Source organism: Bufo bufo, chromosome 1 (assembly GCF_905171765.1).
Source record: "Bufo bufo chromosome 1, aBufBuf1.1, whole genome shotgun sequence".
NCBI lineage: Eukaryota > Metazoa > Chordata > Amphibia > Anura > Bufonidae > Bufo > Bufo bufo.
This window is the reverse complement of record NC_053389.1, coordinates 270,499,087-270,520,460: the sequence shown is the minus strand read 5'-3', so window position 1 is coordinate 270,520,460 and position 21,374 is coordinate 270,499,087. Positions and strand designations below refer to the sequence as shown.

General features: G+C 43.4%; 1 protein-coding gene across 3 annotated transcripts in view; it reads right to left on the bottom strand.

Moving 5' to 3' along the window:
• The window catches only part of CRACR2A (calcium release activated channel regulator 2A), a 185,065-nt gene that overhangs the window by 59,920 nt on the left and 103,771 nt on the right, over positions 1 to 21,374 (bottom strand). For all 3 annotated transcript variants that reach the window (XM_040439253.1, XM_040439260.1, XM_040439267.1), the window contains exons 6-7: positions 21,280 to 21,370; positions 10,954 to 11,049 (exon numbers count right to left, since the gene is read on the bottom strand). In XM_040439253.1, the coding sequence (XP_040295187.1) occupies positions 10,954 to 11,049; positions 21,280 to 21,370 (187 nt within the window). The remainder of the gene's footprint in view (positions 1 to 10,953; positions 11,050 to 21,279; positions 21,371 to 21,374) is intronic.

The window sequence follows — 21,374 nt, the reverse complement described above, 5'->3', positions numbered from 1 at the left end:
TTACATTTTGCATGTATGGCAGAACAATAACTTTATATGCAGATAGAGTGCTGCAATATATTTGCGATTGCGCAAATCGGCATAAATTATGCGCATATTTTTTGGCACAATACATGCAACTTCACATTTTATCCCTATCACATTACTAATCCCTATCACAGCACAGTAATGCCTATCACACTACCTAACACCCTGTACTAGAACCTATCAGCTACACTATATCACTATCTAACCTACACTGACTATCTCCAACTAACTATCTCTATTATATATATATACTGTATATAAGCTAACTAACTATCTAATGTAATTGAATAAGGATCCAGATGACTCAGCAAAGCACAGAGCACAGCAATGCAACTGCTCTCTCTCTCTCTCTCTCTCTCTCTCTCTCTCAGAACTGCAGAAAACAGCAGAAAATGGCTTCTGGGGAGTTTCTTATATAATAAGGGTAGGCAACTTTCCTATTGGTTGCTAGGGATGTTGCTAAGCTCAGACAAAGTTATCAGTAATATTCACGATTACGATTATATAACACTATTACTCTATATCTTTGCGAATTCCCATTGTCATTATACTGCTCTGTAATTCCAGCAAACCGTTCTTGTTATTGGGGTGCAAGTTCTGTTTGATACAGGCATTAACAGGGTTTATTACAAGGAAATATTTCTACATCTTATTTGCCCTTGTGCGGTGCAGTTATATGTCCTAAAGCATTTTTTAGCTTGTACACTGCTCAAAAAAATAAAGGGAACACTTAAACAACACAATGTAACTCCAAGTCAATCGCACTTCTGTGAAATCAAACTGTCCACTTAGGAAGCAACACTGAGTGACAATCAATTTCACATGCTGTTGTGCAAATGGGATAGACAACAGGTGGAAATTATAGGCAATTAGCAAGACACCCCCAATAAAGGAGTGGTTCTGCAGGTGGTGACCACAGACCACTTCTCAGTTCCTATGCTTCCTGGCTGATGTTTTGGTCACTTTTGAATGCTGGCGGTGCTTTCACTCTAGTGGTAGCATGAGACGGAGTCTACAACCCACACAAGTGGCTCAGGTAGTGCAGCTTATCCAGGATGGCACATCAATGCGAGCTGTGGCAAGAAGGTTTGCTGTGTCTGTCAGCGTAGTGTCCAGAGCATGGAGGCGCTACCAGGAGACAGGCCAGTACATCAGGAGACGTGGAGGAGGCCGTAGGAGGGCAACAACCCAGCAGCAGGACCGCTACCTCCGCCTTTGTGCAAGGAGGAACAGGAGGAGCACTGCCAGAGCCCTGCAAAATGACCTCCAGCAGGCCACAAATGTGCATGTGTCTGCTCAAACGGTCAGAAACAGACTCCATGAGGGTGATATGAGGGCCCGACGTCCACGGTGGGGGTTGTGCTTACAGCCCAACACCGTGCAGGACGTTTGGCATTTGCCAGAGAACCCAAGATTGGCAAATTCGCCACTGGCGCCCTGTGCTCTTCACAGATGAAAGCAGGTTCACACTGAGCACATGTGACAGACGTGACAGTCTTGAGACGCCGTGGAGAATGTTCTGCTGCCTGCAACATCCTCCAGCATGACCGGTTTGGCATTGGGTCAGTAATGGTGTGGGGTGGCATTTCTTTGGAGGTCCGCACAGCCCTCCATGTGCTCGCCAGAGGTAGCCTGACTGCCATTAGGTACCGAGATGAGATCCTCAGACCCCTTGTGAGACCATATGCTGGTGCGGTTGGCCCTGGGTTCCTCCTAATGCAAGACAATGCTAGACCTCATGTGGCTGTAGTGTGTCAGCAGTTCCTGCAAGACGAAGGCATTGATGCTATGGACTGGCCCGCCCGTTCCCCAGACCTGAATCCAATTGAGTACATCTGGGACATCATGTCTCACTCTATCCACCAACGTCACGTTGCACCACAGACTGTCCAGGAGTTGGGAGATGCTTTAGTCCAGGTCTGGGAGGAGATCCCTCAGGAGACCGTCCGCCACCTCATCAGGAGCATGCACAGGCATTGTAGGGAGGTCATACAGGCACATGGAGGCCACACACACTACTGAGCCTCATTTTGACTTGTTTTAAGGACATTACATCAAAGTTGGATCAGCCTGTAGTGTGTTTTTCCACTTTAATTTTGAGTGTGACTCCAAATCCAGACCTCCATGTGTCAGCACATTCAACTATGTAAAGAACAAAGTATTTCAGAAGAATATTTAATTAATTCAGATCTAAGATGTGTTATTTTTGTGTTCCCTTTATTTTTTTGAGCAGTGTATTAGTGGGGGGGAAAAGCACTTATTAGCCGTTGTTTGGTGAAGTGCAAACATTATATCCCTTTTTCCCGTGTATTAATGGCAAAAGAAAAATACATTTGCCGTTCAGCGGTGCAGTTATATGTTCTAAAGCCCTTTTTGCCATGTATTAGTGGCAAAAGTAAAATATATTTGCCGTTCAGCGGTGCAGTTATATATTCTAAAGCCCTTTTTGTCGTGTATTAGTAGCAAAAGTAAAATATATTTGCCGTTCAGCAGTGCAGTTATATGTTCTAAAGCCTTCTGTGGCGTGTATAAGTGGAAAAAAATAAGGGCCTATTTGCCGTTCAGCTGTGCAGTTACAGTAAGGTCCATAAATATTGGGACATCGACACAATTCTAACATTTGTGGCTCTATACACCACCACAATGGATTAGAAATGAGACGAAACAAGATGTGCTTTAACTGCAGACTGTCAGCTTTAATTTGAGGGTATTTACATCCAAATCAGGTGAATGGTGTAGGAATTACAACAGTTTGCATATGTGCCTCCCACTTGTTACAGGACCAAAAGAAATGGAACAATCGGCTTCTCAGCTGTTCCATGGCCAGGTGTGTGTTATTCCCTCATTATCCCAATTACAATGAGCAGATAAAGGGTCCAGAGTTAATTTCAAGTGTGCTATTTGCATTTGGAATCTGTTGCTGTCAACTCTCAAGATGAGATCCAAAGAGCTGTCACTATCACTAAACAAACCCATCAGAGAGATAGCAAAAACATTAGGCATGGCCAAAACAACTGTTTGGAACATTCCTAAAAAGAAGGAATGCAGCGGTGAGCTCAGCAACACCAAAAGACCCGGAAGACCACAGAAAACAACTGTGGTAGATGACCGAAGAATTCTTTCCCTGGTGAAGAAAACACCCTTCACAACAGTTGGCCAGATCAAGAACACTCTCCAGGAGGTAGGTGTATGTGTGTCAAAGTCAATAATCAAGAGAAGAGTTCACCAGAGTGAATACAGAGGGTTCACCACAAGATGTAAACCATTGGTGAGCCTCAAAAACAGGAAGATTAGAGTTTGCCAAACGACATCTAAAAAAGCCTTCACAGTTCTGGAACAACATCCTATGGAGAGATGAGACCAAGATCAACTTGTACCAGAGTGATGGGAAGAGAAGAGTATGGAGAAGGAAAGGAACTGCTCATGATCCTAAGCATACCACCTCATCAGTGAAGCATGGTGGTTGTAGTGTTATGGCATGGGCATGTATGGCTGCCAATGGAACTGGTTCTCTTGTATTTATTGATGATGTGACTGCTGACAAAAGCAGCAGGATGAATTCTGAAGTGTTTCGGGCAATATTATCTGCTCATATTCAGCCAAATGCTTCAGAACTCATTAGACGGCGCTTCACAGTGCAGATGGACAATGACCCAAAGCATACTGCAAAAGTAACCATCTGTGGATGGCACTGTTATGGGGGATCTGTGGATGGCACTGTTATGGAGGATCTGTGGATGGCACTGTTATGGGGGATCTCTGGATGGCACTGTTATGGGGGATCTGTGGATGGCACTGTTATGGGGGATCTCTGGATGGCACTGTTATGGGGGATCTCTGGATGGCACTGTTATGGGGGGATCTGTGGATGGCACTGTTATGGGGGGATCTGTGGATGGCAATGTTATGGGGGGATCTGTGGATGGCAATGTTATGGGGGGATCTGTGGATGGCACTGTTATGGGGGATCTGTGGATGGCACTGTTATGGGGGATCTCTGGGTGGCACTGTTATGGGGGATCTCTGGATGGTACTGTGATGGGGAGATCTGTGGATGACACATATATAGCATCTTATGCTATGTGCCATCCACAGATCCCCCCCATAACAGTGTCCCTGCAGTGTGAATGACCCCCCAATACAGGGGCTAAAGGAAGGACCGGCACTTCACTCTTGTTCAAAGTAGTGGTAATTTATTCACGCATAAAGGAGACAAAGCGCCAAGCGACACGTGTTTCGGCTCGAACTCAAGCCTTTTTTTCGCTTGGCGCTTTGTCTTCTTTATGCGTGAATAAATTACCACTACTTTGAACAAGAGTGAAGTGCCGGTCCTTCCTTTGGCGTTTAAAATGGGTCTTCCTACCCTGGACGCGAGCACCACGACCTTAGAGAGGAGTGCCGACTGTTTGAACTCCAATACAGGGGCTGGGGGCCGGCATCTGGATTAGGACCGGTGCAGTCCCTGTATTCAAATGCACCGGCCCGCTCACTGTAGTATAGTCTTATGATCTAACCTGCATTGTTAAGATATAATAATCCATCTGTATTACTTACATTACAACATTAAGTTCCCAAGCAGAGAGGAGGGAGGAGGTAGGCAGGGAGGACGGGCGGGCGGCGCGTCACTCACTATGTCACGCGCCCGTGCCGCCTGCTTCATTCATAAAGTGGGCGGTACAGGCACGTGACGTTGTGAGTGACGCGCCGCCCGCCCGTCCTCCCGGCCTGCCTCCTCCCTCCTCTCTGCTATGGAACTTAATGTTGTAATGTAAGTAATACAGATGAATTATACCTTAACAATGCAGGTTAGATCATAAGATTATACTACAGTGAGCAGGGCCGGTGCATTAGAATACAGGGACTGCACCAGTCCCCGCTGTCATGGATTCGTCGGATTCGAATTTAGTAAATGAGGTCGGGATTCGAGTCCACGAATCCAACAATATTCGAGGGATTCGGGGATTCGACGTCCCACCTCTAATCAGAAGCAGTATAGAAGCAGTTGTTTTATCAGTCTTACAATCTCAGCTAGCTCTGACACACCCCTACTTCCTCTCAGCCATCTCTGAGTCTCTGTTACCAGACATGGATCTTGCCTGACAACAGGCAGTGGACTGCAACTTAGGTGGAAGCAAGACCTCTAGTAGGCCATGACTTTACAGCTTTTTTCAGGCGGATGCAATCAAATCTGTTTAAATAAAGTGATTTAGGAATTCGCTAGTTACACCATTCTCTTTCTATTAAGTGAAATTAAATTGTGTGAAAGTACAGTGACTCTTTAAGAACTAGGATCCTGATCAGCGGGGCCCCTTCCCATTAAGGGCTCATGCACACGACCGTATGTATTTTGCAGTCCGCAGAAAGTGGATCCACAAAAAATACGGATGACGTCCGTGTGTATTCTGTATTCCGGAACAGCTGGCCCCTAATAGAACAGTACTATCCTTGTCCGTAATGTGGACAATAAGGACTCATGCACATGAACGTATTTTCTTTCCGTGTCCGCTCCGTTTTTTTGGCGGACCTTATGCGGAACCATTAATTTCAATGGGTCTGCAAAAAAACGGAATTTACTCCGTGTGCATTCGGTTTCCGTATGTTCATATTACCGTATGTCCATATTTCCGCAAAAGAAAAGAACATGTCCTATTATTGTCCACATTACGGACAAGGATAGTACTGTTTTATTAGGGGCCAGCTGTTCCATTCTGCAAAATACGTAATGCACACGGACGTCATCCATATTTTTTGCGGATCCGTTTTTTGGGGACCACAAAATTCATATGGCCGTGTGCATGAGACCTAATAGGATATGTTCTATTTTTTTGCGGAACGGAAATACGGACATACGGAAACGGAATGCACACGGAGTAACTTCCATTTTTTTGTGGACCCATTGAACTAAATAGTTCTGCATACGGTCCGCAAAAAAAAACGGAACCGACACGGACAGAAAATGCGTTCGTGTGCATGAGCCCTAACTCAGTTCCTTAATAGGTAATATAGGCAAATAGATTTAAAGGGTTTGTCCACTCTTTTACAAGTGATGGCCTATCCTCAGAACTCACCATCATTATCTGATTACTGAAAGTCTGACACCCCGCATCCCCACAATCAGCTGTTCTGCAGTTGCTCTGGTACCAGAAGCTGTCGCTGGAACGATACAGCTCTACTTGTTGGGCAGTGGATGGAGCTGGTTACTGTCTTTTTTTATGTATAGGGACAGTGAGTTCAGGTGATTTTGTAACATATGCAGTAATCCAGAGGCAACTGAATAATTAGAAGGCCACTTCTAATAGAATTCACTGTTAATAAAGGTATTTTGCACATAATTTTTTTCTAATGTGTGGTAAGGTATATAAATTAAATTACACCTGGCTGAGACAGAGAGAGTTAATTTCAAGGCAATAGCAACCATTACTAGGCAGGGGCAGGTCTAACCCCTTGGGCTTGGCTTCCTCCTGTAAGTCAGCAGTTAGCAAGTGAAGCCTCATTCACACATCAGTGTTTCACGGACATGTACTGTACTGTACTCCACGGACAGCACATGTCCTCATTCAATTTAATGTGTGTATTCAGACATCAGTGTTTTAGCATGGTCTGTGGGTCTGTGTTTTTAGCACGGATGCATGCTCTATTTTGCCCATGTTCACGGATCCATTACGTCCATTATAGTCTATGGGTCCGTGAAAACCATGGATGCAACACGGATGCCATCCGTGTTGCATCCGTGTTTCACAGATCATTAGGAAGAGATGCTTTGAAAATTATTTTTCAGCTGTTCAGTGTCAGTGAAACATGGATGCAACACGGACAGCAAAAACGGACACACAGACCCAACACGGATCCTTCACGGCTTCACGGATGCATCACTGACCACCTGCTCATGGATTTGAGCACGGAAACGGACGTGTGAATGAGGCTTGAGTGAGAGAGTTGGTGGATGTAAGCAGCCCTGTGAATATCTGCAGAGAATATCTGGGGCCAAAAAGAGAAGAAAACTCACAAAAACCTTCCAAACTAGGTGCAGCAATGGAATTATTTACAGAAGGTTTAGCAGTCAAACTGGAGGGTGCAAGGAAACAGAATGTCATGATAACGTTTGCGTTTTGGCTATTGGACTCCACAGCTTTGGCTTGGTTTAAAGGCCTCAGGTCCCCAGTCATACTACGGAGAAATAGATTGCTGGTCTGATTGAGGTCTACACCCTGCAGTGGGCACTATAGACATACCTATTTTGGAGAATATGGCACCCCCAAGCTGGACTAGAGTGAAGCATAGCTGTCTATATCAAGTGCATCTGGATGGAGTAAATTCTCTTTCCTCAGCCAGGAATATCATTAAGACTATTAAAAGGACAGTGCCTACATTTGAAAAATGAATGTGGAGACTGCTGAGATATTAGTAAAGCATAAAAAAAAAGTATCCTGTAAACTGTTCTGGGTTCAATGAGTTGTTTCATAAAGACCTTCCATGTTCATATGGTAATTTAGGGCATATGGATATTAATGGAGGGGCCACTGCTCAAGAACCCCTAAATGAGCCAGAGCAGGGAACCACTAAGTAAGAGCTGCTCCCACTCTGAAAACCCAGTCTATTCATGTTATATTACATAGCTGGCCATTCATTGCAAGAATATAATACAACTGAGGAAATATACTAACTCATCCATGGGGATTTCAGGAGCAAGATCTGTGGTGGTCAGCAACTTGCCAGACAATACTCTCAGCTGAAGATTTGGCAGACTTCTATCCAATGGGAATCCTATGTTAGTTATTTCAGCAGCAGGATCATATAGTGTGTGCACCTGTTAAAGCAGGGCATGTGGACAGTGTTGGCACACCTTAAAGGTGTTGTTCAGGATTTTACTATGGTTTGCTTAAAGGACATCAATATCACATTGGCAGAGGTCCAGGGTGTTGGGCACCAACTGATCAGATCTGATTGGTGGGTCTCCAGCATCCTGCACTCTCAATGTCCTATCCTGAGGATAGGCCCACCATAGTAAAATCCTGAACAACACCTTTAGGCATTATTCACACAGTCAGTGTTTGGTTAGTGACTCGGAGCCAAAACAGGCGTGGATCCTCCATCAAGATGAGGTATAATGGAAGTATTTACACCTGTTCTGAATTTTTGATCCGCACATTGTTTTGTCCTTCAGGACACTGTATGTACCACATGGGGTACCCATACTACAGTGTGAGAACCTAGGGCAGTGATGGAAACCTCCGGCACTCCAGCTGTGGTGAAACTACGACTCCCAGCATGCTCCATTCATTTCTATGGAGTTCTGAGATGTCAGGGATATAAGGCAAATGTTTTATATAAAAGAAAGGATCAAAGGAAAAATTTAAAAGGGAATTGATCCTAGAGGTGGACATATAAAACACCTCAAAAAGAGTTTGTCGTTAAATAAATTATATTGTGCAATCAGTAAAACATGGTACAAACGTCTATGCAGAAATATAAATAATTTATTATACAATAAGCTTATTCAATATAAAATTCAATAATATGCAATAACACGCAGTAATATGTAGTGCCATATATTCGCCACTAGCTAGCTGTAACACAAATACCAGCGTTCCTTATTACCTCTCAAACATAAAATGTAATACAACCGTCTAAACCACAATTATGAGATATACTCTCAGTTGACACAGTAAACTCAATAGTGATTAGGGTAGATAATCATACGAACCCTTGCTCTGCTCAAACTATGACCAATCTCGTATATCGGGTAGTATTGCACACAACTTATAAATTATCAGGCCTGATATTGACTATGGAATGTGAATATTCCAATCAGAGAGTTTCTCCGATAAAAATATTAGATTTTTAATTCAGTAATATGCATCTTTACTGAATAGTGATGATATTAATGTAGCACTTTTAACATTATACATCCACACTAAAGCGGGGAGTTACTAAATATCAGGCCAATTAATTCAATCAATACTATACATAATAAAGTTATACGTTACCCAGGAATGCAGATGATATGCAGAGTCTAAGGGAAGTCAGCTCTAAAGTCCGTTCCGATCATTGGGATTTTTCTTCTAGGGTCTCTCCTTTCTTTCTTCTCTCCTTTTTTTCTTCTTGTGTGTGGTTTATTATCAAAAACGTATCAGTTAGACACACCTTCCCAACTTGGAGTTTTCCAATCATTGTCGGTTAGGCGTGTACATATGATAATGACTGTGATGTCACTGTATCACCCAGAATGCATTTCTGATGTTGGTGTAATGTTACTTATTTATACATAGGTGGCACTATTGCATAAGCTATTAGCATCATTACCAGTAAGGGTTAAATCGTCCAGGTCTGACTTCATCTTACATTCCATACACATAACATATGGAATCCTAAATCATAGCTACAGGGATTAACTTTGACACATGTACCAATTAAAGCATAGACAGTAAGGTACCAGTTTACACATTTCCCAAACTATAAAATTTATGGTACGGATAAGAATATAATAGACCTTGTACTTTCACAGACATGTGTGTCTCCCCTGTCACTTCAACGGGTGATTGATTGTTAGTAAAAATAACACTGCCTTCCCTGAATGGAGAGTCATTAACAAAGTCTATACTTAAAATTCTTCTCATCATGTTTTAGGAGTGTATGCGTTCCTAGTGAGAAATATATAAGATAATAGATGCATTGACATCCTTCATAATATTTAACAATATAAAACAATACATATGTCCTATTGATTATCTTATGCTATAGAAAACTAAGGTTCATTATATGTGTTGTAGGAAGGCGCAAGGGACCATCGTGGATGGAAGGTATGTGTCACCGAGGTTCCTGGCCTCGGTGAAGTAAGAGCTGGTATTTTATGTGTCAGAAGCAGCTATTGCTAATTGACACCTTGAGAGTTAGCATGGCTGTCATAGCTGATCCGGGACGGTTTTTACTGGGAGTAGTCAAAGTGTTCGGTGGGTGACTACTCCCCATGTTCCAGGCGGGGTTTTGCTAGGTATAAAAAATCAGCCAGCACTGCCAGGTGCATGGATTTACCTGCCTCTGACAGTCGAGCTCAGGAGTCTGTGTGTCTGGATGAAGGCTTGCTACCTGTTTGGCGTGAAAACAGGTTGGTGCTGCTATCAGCAAGGACTCTTTGAGGCAGAATTGCCGCATGGTGTGAATTAACACCAACATCGCAAGGTGACTTTTTATTTGATTATGACTGCTTGTTTTGTCACTTGCCTAAAGTGTGAATAAAACACTGAACTGTTTGATCCAAATAACTTGTCGTTGCCTCTATACTGTGTCCGCTAATCCTGTCTACCAGAGCAAAACCCCACAGTGTATACAAACACCACAGATTTTCTGCTTCACCAATAGACATCAACTGTAGGGGTAATTAGTACCAGATACGTCTAGAGAATATCCTTATCTTAGTCATATATCTATAAGGAGACAAGAATGACTCTTCTCAGACTGGTACATCTATAGAGAAGAAACCTTATGAACAGTGTCCTTTCCATGAACCTATTTCGGCCAACTTTAACAATACATACAAAAATTGAGAATATTTCACAACATGGCCTCTTATATATAATCAAATCCACTATAATTATGATATTTAGACATAAATGTTATATACCTATGAAAAAGGCACAACAGAGAACAGTCAAGCAAGTGTGCATCTTGGGAGTTGCAGTTTTACCACAGATGGAGTGCCGAAGGTTAGCCATCACAGACCTATCATGTATCATTATGGATGAAGCTGATTAATCCATAGAGTACAATTTACATTTAATGCAATTACAGCAAACAATCCGCAGCTGTTGGTCATGACAACTGGCCAATGAGCAAACAAGAACCTACTAAAGGAGTGATATGGAAAGTATGTACTGTGGTGGAGTTACCCTGACATTAGCCAGATTTTAAGTAAAGAAGTGTAGATACCCTCTTTTGCTTATGCACTAGATGCTCCAACTCCTGTTCCTTGTTCTGCAGCTTCTCTTCCAGCATTTGGCTGCGTGTTTGAAACCTCTCTGTGTCCTAAATATAACAAAAATATAATAGAGAATGTAACAAATGTATATTAACAAATTTATAGCTGTAATTGTTAATAAACAGGAAGGTAGGGTCTCATGGCCATATTACTCCTCTCTAAAATTGTTTTATGACACTAAAAAAAGGCACCCATAGAAGTCTGTGCACACTGTACCTCTGAATGCATCAGTACAGTTCATATTCATCCAAATACTTGAAAAGCTGTGGAAATTCGAAATTGCGGGTGGTTTCAGCAGTATTTTTGCCAGTGTTTTTGCACTGTTCTTTTGTATGTTTTTTTTTACAGTGATAAAATCCAGAATCCAGATGTTAAATGTTGGCCAATAATAAAATATAAACCTCCCATAACAAACATTGCATTTTTTTTGTGTGGTGTTTTATAATAGAATTCTGTTTTTTGTTTTTTTTTGTCTGTTTTTGGTTTTTTTACCCTTGAAGTTTATTTTTTAATCCCATCATGCCCTGGGTTTAACGTTTTTTCAGGTGCTTTCCCATAGACTACTCTATAAGGAAAAATAAAAGGATAAAAAAAAACTGCAATAAATTGTTGTGTGAATAATGAAACCGCGTCCTCGGTGCGACGTTGTCCCCCTGCTCGCCGCCACGGTTCCAGGCGCCGTGCTCACCTGTGACCATGATCTGTGCTTCCCTGTCTCTGCTGCTGCTCTAAAGATTCCGCTCCGCAGCTTCCAGTCTACCTGAATGCTGCTTGTGCTTGGCTGCTGTACGCATCACTCCTTGGGCGGGGCTGTGTTGTGTCAGGTGATTCTATTGACCTACTCTGGCTTTACTGGAGGTATTTAAAGGGCTCAGCCCTCTTATCAAGTGCCTCAGTGTCAAGGTCCTATCCTGTGCAATTGAGCTTGTTCCCACTTGTGTTCCTGACTACGTGCCTCGTTCCTAGACTACGCTCTTCATCTAATCCCTGCCTGCTTGCATCGCTCCTCCTGTTGCAGAACCAGATTGTCTGACTTCATTCCTGTGCCGCCTGCCCTGACCCATTGCTTGTCTCGACTACGTATCTGCCTCATCCTCTAGTTCCTGTCTTTGTTGCTCCTGGTAACGACCCTGCCTGTCTAACCATGCCTCTACTGTTGGTACCTTTACAGGTATGTCCTGGTTCACCTGGACCAGCTGCTACTGACTCTGGGACTGCCCTGGAGTGGTACCTGGCAACTACCCTAATGGCAAAGTCTATCCTCACCATCAGAGGCTCTAGCGAAAACCAGGTAGCTGCTTAGTCACGCCCCTCCAGGGTACAGCCAGTCCGTAGCACAGTGGGTTCACATCCGCTGCCCGTGACAAATAAAAAACACCACCCCCAAAAAATTTCTAAAAATGCATTTATTTTCAAAACAGGAAAAAAATATAGTGTGGCAGCACCCTGAAGGGGTTACCAACTTTAAACAAGCCTGTTTTATTAAAAAAAGGTCCCCTCATGATATGGAACTTTGATCATATGATACCCCCACTGTTGAGCTCCTTAGAGATCAGATGTAATCTGCAGGAGAACCCGGCAATGAGTGATTAATTTCCCTGCAGTGCCACCCCAGGAGAAACAAAGAATTACACAATGCCCATTGAAATCATGGCCCTTCTCTGTTCTGGCTAAGGCCTATTGCACACGACCGTATGGCTTTTTCAGTGTTTTGCGATCCGTTTTTCACGGATCCGTTGTTCCGTTTTTTGTTTCCGTTGTGTTTCCGTTGCTCCGTTCCGTTTTTCCGGATGGCATATACAGTATACAGTAATTACATAGATAAAATTGGGCTGGGCATAACATTTTCACTAGATGGTTCAGCAAAAAACGGAACGGAAACGGAAGACATACGGATGCATTTCCGTATGTGTTCCGTTTTTTTGCGGCCCCATTGACTTGAATGGAGCCACGGACTGTGATCTGCGGGCAATAATAGGACATGTTCTATGTTAAAACGGAACGGAAAAACGGAAATACGGAAACGGAATGCATACATTGGACATTCCGTTTTTTTTGCGGAACCATTGAAATGAATGGTTCCGTATACGGACCGTATATGGAACACAAAAAACAGCCTGTAAACGGGAAAAAAAAACGTCCGTGTGCAATAGGCCTAATGGATATAATCAGTATACCCCCTCTATTAACTCAGAATTTTTTCTATAGAGTGGATAAAGATGTTTTATTTTATCCAAATCGACAATACCTTTAAAGAAACACTATAAGCACTGTGTTATACCTACCGCAAGGCCTGACGACAGCGCTGGGGGTCAAGCATGAAATATGAAATGCATCTTTTTTTTTTTTTTAATAGTCTTTTATTAAATTTTCAGACATACAAGTATCATTATTAATTAGTCATTTTTCCCCTTATTGACCTTTACATGAATTTTCCTCATCATATCCCCATTCCCCCCAACCCACCCTAATGCATCTTTTTGATCATGCCATGCTCTGCCCCCTCAGACCTCCTGATAGGAATAACACCATATATTAAATTTGCTCAGTGTCCAAATATTTTTTTAAATGTTGTCTGATGATTTTTGTAAAATAACCTTGTAAGATAAAAAAAAAACATATCTTTAAGTATGGATGTATTCATATTATACAACAAAAAATACAATTTGGCCCCGGGTGTCAGTAGATATGAAGAATGTCACAATTCTCTATCTAATGACTAAATCCAATGTGAAATGCATTATAGATTTTTTAGTTTTTTCATTGTTCAGCCATTGCTCAGGCTCCCATTAAAAGCCATTAAGAAAGAAAATCATTGCTGTTAGCAACGCTCACTAGAGATACTGAACAGACTCAGGGCTCTTCCTTTTTCATTTAAAATATATTTTTCTACAAAGACTCAATTAAGTTGTGTTTCCTGAAAGTAAAAACCACAGCCTCTAAGTGTTCCATTAATGCATTTCTGGCTGCATTAGAAAGTAAATTTATTTATAAGATTAAAAAGCGCTAAAATAGGTTAAAAAACATTTCTTATCAATATGATGATGACTGACAATTTTTGGTCTGTTATAATAATGTTTCTGAAAAACAGACAAAGATATCTATTGCATAAAATAGAAATATGTATCTCTTAAAGAGGTTGTTAATTATTCTGCCTCCAATTGCACCAGGTTAGTATTGTATTGTCCAGTGTCCAGTGGTGAAAATTGGTCATGTGATATGTTGGTATTATACTGTCATGGTGGCAATATGTTTACGATATGGTGGCAATATCTGACCATAGTCTGGCAGCATTATTTAGTCACAGTGGAATGGTTATAGTTAGTCATGATTTGGTGGTATTATTCAATTGCATTATAGTGGTAACATTTTATCATGATCTGGAGGTATTATTTAGTCACAGTATGGTTTATCCAGCCTTTGCACAGTACCCTAGACCAGGATACTTGAAAAATGTTCTTGTTCTATAATGTTATGTAATTGTCACGAGGGTATCAAGAGCCACGTCTGACTCCGTTATACCCGGGGTCAGGAAGTCGCAGCGGGTGGCTGCGCGCTCTATATCGAAAGATCACGTTGTTTCTTTGTGATTGTTTTCTGTGTTTGCCTTGCTATCCTTTTTGTCTCTCTCAGGGATCCGTAGCTTCTCCTCCTCAGCTGTTTCTTGTCTGCCACTCCCTACCTCCTTATATTCTCCCCTCACACTTCTCTAGTTGCCAGTTATAGAGCTTCCTGCCTGGACATCTATACTGACCCACTGGAGTGGTTATCCTGGTTGTCGTTCCTGAGAGCTACCCTCCGGATCCCTGTTGGGCTTATTGCTGTCTCCTGTTGTCGCCCACCTGGGAATATATGTTGAGTCCGTGTTGTCTGTCCTCCCCTTGGTGTTTTCCCTTAGAGTTAGTGGTGTGGACTAGTGTTCCCATCGCCCTGTTCACTACCTAGGGCTCAGCTCAGGGAAAGCCAGGGCTTTAGGCACGTGATCGGCGTACGGGTGAGGAACCCGTCTAGGGACGTCAGGGCAGCCAGGTGCCAGCCGCCAGGTGAGTCAGGGGTCACCATCTTCCCTCTCACTTGGGCAGGGCCTTCCTCGTTCTCTCCCTCTGTGTCACGTATGTGATAGCCACGCCGACCGTGATATTATAACTGGCCTTTACTTTTTGAGAAAAAAATAAATAAATATTATATTTAATTTTTTGTTTGTTGTTTTTTTTTTTTCTCTCTCTCTCTACTTAGAATCCAATATGGATCCTATTGATGCCTTGGCAGAACAGCTTCAAAGCCTGTCTTTGGAGGTGGCAGGATTGAAGGCGTCTGTTCTCCAACAACAGCAGCAAATGCAGCAGACCGCACCCCCAGCGGTTGCTATGGGTAACCAGGTTGTCACTGAACCCAAGGTTGCTCTTCCCGACAGATTTTCTGGGGGAAGGGACAAATTTGCGACGTTCCGTGAGGCCTGCAAATTATATTTTAAGTTGCGCCCTTACTCCTCAGGTCATGAAGAACAGCGGGTAGGGATTGTCATTTCCCTGCTTCAGGGGGATCCGCAATCCTGGGCGTTCTCGTTACCCCCTGGTTCTCAGGCTCTTCGGTCAGTGGAGGGATTTTTTGGGGCTTTGGGTCTCATATATGATGACCCTGACCGAGTCGCCCTGGCTGAGTCGAAGTTACGGAGACTCCTACAGGGAGATCGGTCAGCAGAGGAATATTGCTCAGAGTTCCGTAGGTGGGCTACGGATACTCAGTGGAACGACCCGGCTCTCAGGAGTCAGTTCTGCTCTGGGTTATCTGAAAGGGTTAAGGATGCACTGGCGCTGTATGAGACCCCCCTTTCCCTTGATGCTGTTATGTCCCTCGCTATCAGAATAGATAGACGTCTTAGGGAGAGATCGAAAATTCCGGAGCAATTGGTTACCTCTCCCAAGCAACAGTCAGCCTGTACTGACTTAGATGAGCCTATGCAGCTAGGCGGAACTTCTCGTCAGGTCCGTCCTCCCGAGGTTCGCCGTAGGGGGGGGGCTTGTTTTTTCTGTGGGGGGAGGGGTCATTTCATTAATGTCTGTCCCTCCTTTCTCAAAAACAAAAGACCGTCGGAAAACTACTAACCCCGGGCTGTGCGGAGGATGTCAGCCGGGGGGTAAACGTTTCCTCCATACGAACATCTCATTTTGTGTTACCAGCGGTCATTGTTTTTGGTGTTAAGACGGAGTCTATTTCTGTTTTTCTAGACAGTGGAGCAGGGGTAAACTTGATTGATGCCCATTTTGCCCGCACTATGGGTTTGTCTCTCTGTACGCTGCAGAGACCTATTCCCGTATTCGCTATAGATTCTGCTCCTCTGTCTCAGAGAAACCTCACCCACATTGTTCGTAATTTACACCTTCGGGTAGGGGACCACCATAATGAGTGTCTTTCATGTTACGTTCTGGAGGGCCTTCCCTCTCCGGTGGTATTGGGTCTTCCCTGGTTGGTAGCGCACAATCCAATGGTGGATTGGCAGGCCAGGGAGATATTGGAGTGGAGTGAGCATTGCAGAGAGAATTGCTTAAATAACAATTGCTTAATCGCCTCCATAGCTTCCCTACCTACATTTATTTCGGACTTTGAGGACGTTTTTTCTGAAAAGGGTTGTCAGAAACTACCACCTCATCGTCCTTATGATTGCCCGGTTAACCTGATTCCCGGGGCAAAATTACCCAAGTCCAGGTTGTATAATCTTTCGGGTCCCGAGAGACAAGCCATGAAAGATTATATCTCCGAGAGTCTGGCTAAGGGACACATCAGACCCTCTTCTTCACCCGTGGCTGCAGGGTTTTTCTTTGTTAAAAAGAAAGATGGGGGCCTGCGTCCTTGCTTAGATTTCCGTGAGTTAAACCAGATAACCATCCGTGACCCATACCCTCTTCCTCTCATTCCTGACCTTTTTAATCAGATTGCGGGTGCTAAGTGGTTCTCCAAACTTGATCTTAGGGGGGCCTACAATCTGATTCGTATCAGGGAAGCGGATGAGTGGAAGACAGCTTTTAACACCCCTGAGGGGCATTATGAAAATCTAGTTATGCCTTTCGGTCTGACCAATGCCCCTGCTGTCTTCCAACATTTCGTTAATGATATTTTTAGTCATCTCATCGGCAGGTTTGTAGTCATATACCTAGATGATATCTTAATTTATTCGGCTGATCTGAAAACACATGAGGTGCATGTCAGGCAAGTACTGCAGGTCCTACGGACGAATAAATTATATGCAAAAATTTAAAAATGTGTCTTCGCTGTTCAGGAATTACAGTTCCTGGGATATCTATTATCTGCTTCAGGTTTCCGCATGGATCCTGGGAAGGTCCAGGCAATTTTAGATTGGGATCTTCCTGAGAACCTTAAAGCCCTACAACGGTTTTTGGGTTTCGCTAATTTCTATAGAAAGTTCATTAAAAATTATTCAGTGATCGTTAAACCCCTTACCGACATGACTAGGAAGGGGACGGATTTTTCCAAATGGTCTGACGCCGCTAAAGATGCATTTTCCTCTCTAAAGGAGAGGTTTACCTCGGCACCTGTTCTAATTCAACCTGATGTCTCCAAGCCTTTTATTGTCGAGGTAGATGCGTCAGAGGTGGGAGTGGGAGCTGTATTGTCTCAGGGTCCGTCTCCTGGCAAATGGCGTCCTTGCGCTTTCTTTTCCAAAAAATTATCTTCTGCGGAGAAGAATTATGATATTGGAAATAGGGAATTGTTGGCGATTAAACTGGCGCTTGAAGAGTGGCGTCACTTCTTAGAGGGAGCTATCCACCCCGTCACGGTGATTACGGATCACAAGAACCTTCTGTACCTAGAATCGGCTAAGCGTCTCACCCCTAGACAAGCTAGGTGGTCGCTATTCTTTACCAGATTTAACTTTGTAATCACCTATCGTCCTGGGGCAAAAAATACCAAGGCAGACGCATTATCTCGTAGTTTCCCTGGAGGGGGTAATGTTTGTGATCCGGTACCTATTTTACAAAGAGGAGTGGTTGTCTCTGCTGTACACTCTGTTCTAGAGGGAAAGGTGTTAGAGGCTCAGGGGGACGCCCCGGCCTCTTGCCCCTCAGAGAAATTGTTTGTACCGTTAAACCTGCGTCTTGAATTATTAAAAGAACATCATAATTCGGCACTTGCTGGACACCCGGGTAGTAAAGCAACCTTGGAGCTTTTATCTCGTCGTTTTTGGTGGCCAAGGTTGCGTCAGGATGTAATGGATTTCGTGTCTACTTGTTCTACTTGTGCACGCGCGAAAGTCTCTCATACACGTCCAGCAGGGTCTTTATTGCCACTTTTCATCCCCAATAGGCCATGGACACATCTGTCAATGGATTTCATCACTGACTTACCGTTGTCGGCGGGTAAACCTGTTATCTTGGTAGTAGTAGACAGGTTTAGCAAAATGGTACACTTTATTGCGCTACCCGCACTTCCTAATGCTAAAACTCTCGCTCAGGTGTTTATCAGTGAAATCGTGAAGCTTCACGGGGTCCCTTCCGATGTGGTTTCGGATCGGGGAACCCAGTTTATTTCTATGTTTTGGAAAGCTTTTTGTTCCCGTTTGGGGGTTCACTTGTCCTTTTCCTCAGCTTTCCATCCTCAGTCGAATGGACAGACTGAGCGTACCAACCAAAACCTAGAAACATATTTAAGGTGTTTTGTGTCTGAAAACCAAGAGTTGTGGTCATCATATTTACCGTTAGCTGAGTTTGCCATAAATAATCATTATCAGGAGTCCACTGGCAAGTCACCATTCCTTGGTGCATACGGTTTTCATCCCCAATTTTGTACTTTCAAAGAGGGGGGGTCTTCTGGGGTTCCCGAAGAGGAAAGGTTTTCTTCATCTCTTTCATCGGTATGGCAGAAGGTGCAAGTTAACTTGAAAAAGATGAGTGGTAAATATAAATGCATGGCCGATAAGAAACGGTCGCCAGGTCCGGACCTAGGAGTGAATGACTATGTGTGGTTGTCTACTAGGAATATTAAGTTGAAGGTTCCTTCTTGGAAACTGGGTCCTAGGTTCATTGGTCCCTATAAAATAGTAGCCGTCATTAACCCTGTGGCTTTTCGCCTGGAGCTACCTCAGACTTTTAAGATCCATAACGTCTTCCATAAATCGTTACTCAAGAAGTATGTTCCACCTCTAGAACCATCGCCGCTGCCACCTCCTCCTGTCATTGTGGCTGGTAATCTGGAGTTTCAAATAGCCAGAATTGTTGATTCTCGTCGGGTCCACCGCTCTCTTCAGTATCTGGTGCATTGGAGGGGTTACGGTCCCGAGGAAAGAATGTGGGTTCCAGCGTCAGAGGTAAACGCCAACAGGTTAATTCAGACTTTCCATGCCTCTCATCCGGAGAGACCTGGTCCTGAGTGTCCGGAGGCCCCTCGTGAAAGAGGGGGTACTGTCACGAGGGTATCAAGAGCCACGTCTGACTCCGTTATACCCGGGGTCAGGAAGTCGCAGCGGCTGGCTGCGCGCTCTATATCGAAAGATCACGTTGTTTCTTTGTGATTGTTTTCTGTGTTTGCCTTGCTATCCTTTTTGTCTCTCTCAGGGATCCGTAGCTTCTCCTCCTCAGCTGTTTCTTGTCTGCCACTCCCTACCTCCTTATATTCTCCCCTCACACTTCTCTAGTTGCCAGTTATAGAGCTTCCTGCCTGGACATCTATACTGACCCACTGGAGTGGTTATCCTGGTTGTCGTTCCTGAGAGCTACCCTCCGGATCCCTGTTGGGCTTATTGCTGTCTCCTGTTGTCGCCCACCTGGGAATATATGTTGAGTCCGTGTTGTCTGTCCTCCCCTTGGTGTTTTCCCTTAGAGTTAGTGGTGCGGACTAGTGTTCCCATCGCCCTGTTCACTACCTAGGGCTCAGCTCAGGGAAAGCCAGGGCTTTAGGCACGTGATCGGCGTACGGGTGAGGAACCCGTCTAGGGACGTCAGGGCAGCCAGGTGCCAGCCGCCAGGTGAGTCAGGGGTCACCATCTTCCCTCTCACTTGGGCAGGGCCTTCCTCGTTCCCTCCCTCTGTGTCACGTATGTGATAGCCACGCCGACCGTGATAGTAATATTATTTAATATGTTAATGTCATGTAATGTACCAGCATATCTCTGCATGGATCAGTCGGGATTAACCATCTTGACTCAGCCCCTGCAGGAAGTTAGGTGTGGGTCTTGGGTCTGCCCCTAGCTCAGTCAGTTTGTAATGAGTTACTGTAGCTGTAGCTCACAAGACCTGGCCAAAGTTTCAGACAATCACCTTCTCTGAAGATTATCCACTTTTACAGTACTCCAGAAGAAGAGAGAACCAAGAAGGTCCAGAATCTGCATGGCCGAGCATTATAGTCAGTCAGTAAGGTAATTGCTATTCAAGGCTGCTGCAGACTATACTGCAGTGAGAGGAACATTGCTAAAACACCCATTAAACTTGGACATTGTTCTGCCATCCATATCTCAATCTTCTATCCCTTAGCTGGCAATTACAGCCACCATTGCAAGAGTAATATTGCCAGCCTTAGATTCTGCAGAAAGAGACTTTGGAAAGACAGAGAGGAAAGGAGTCAACTCCATTCACTGAATGAAGGTCAAAGAAGGTTTATATTGAACAATCACTGCCTGAGGGAACATTTAAATAAAACAAAAAATATTTGACTAACTTATTTGTAAAAATATAGGGAAAGATAACTTGGTGAACCCAGTATGTGAAGGCGAGATATTACTGTGGGCTCCGATGGGACTTCTGTTTATCAGAAAAGTTCAAATTATTAAATGACATTTCTGAACATTTCCTTATCAGTAATTAATGTGAGTGACCCACAGATTGAAAAATATAATAAATTGCTACTCATAACTCGACTACAAGGCAACTTGTGGTATGGTTTTGTTATTTGGTCACAGTATGGTGGTAACATTTGTTCATGGTCTGGTAGTATTATACTGCAGAAGATATTAATCATCAGAATATAATCCATAATTGTGAATGTAAAACACCATTCTCAAGCTAAAATTTAGAAACTAAAAACTGAAAATAAATTCAGGACTATATTGATATAGTATGGAATAAAAGATATAACTCAGGGGACCATGACCTTTATGCTGGGAATAGTTATTATCTCTCCTGAACACAAATGTCTTTATCCTAAGGCAGAACCTAAAAACAGACATTATTACACTTACAAAGATCATGAAAGATATATTGCAAGGTCAATGTACATGATGGTAAAAACGTTTTGTTTTACCATACAGCAGAGACTACAGAACTTACTTGTAAGAGAAATTGTTCTTTCTCTGTTTTTATTTGATGTTCCATCTCTTCATATAAATTCTGAATTTCATTGTCATAGGTTGCAATTTTCCTGG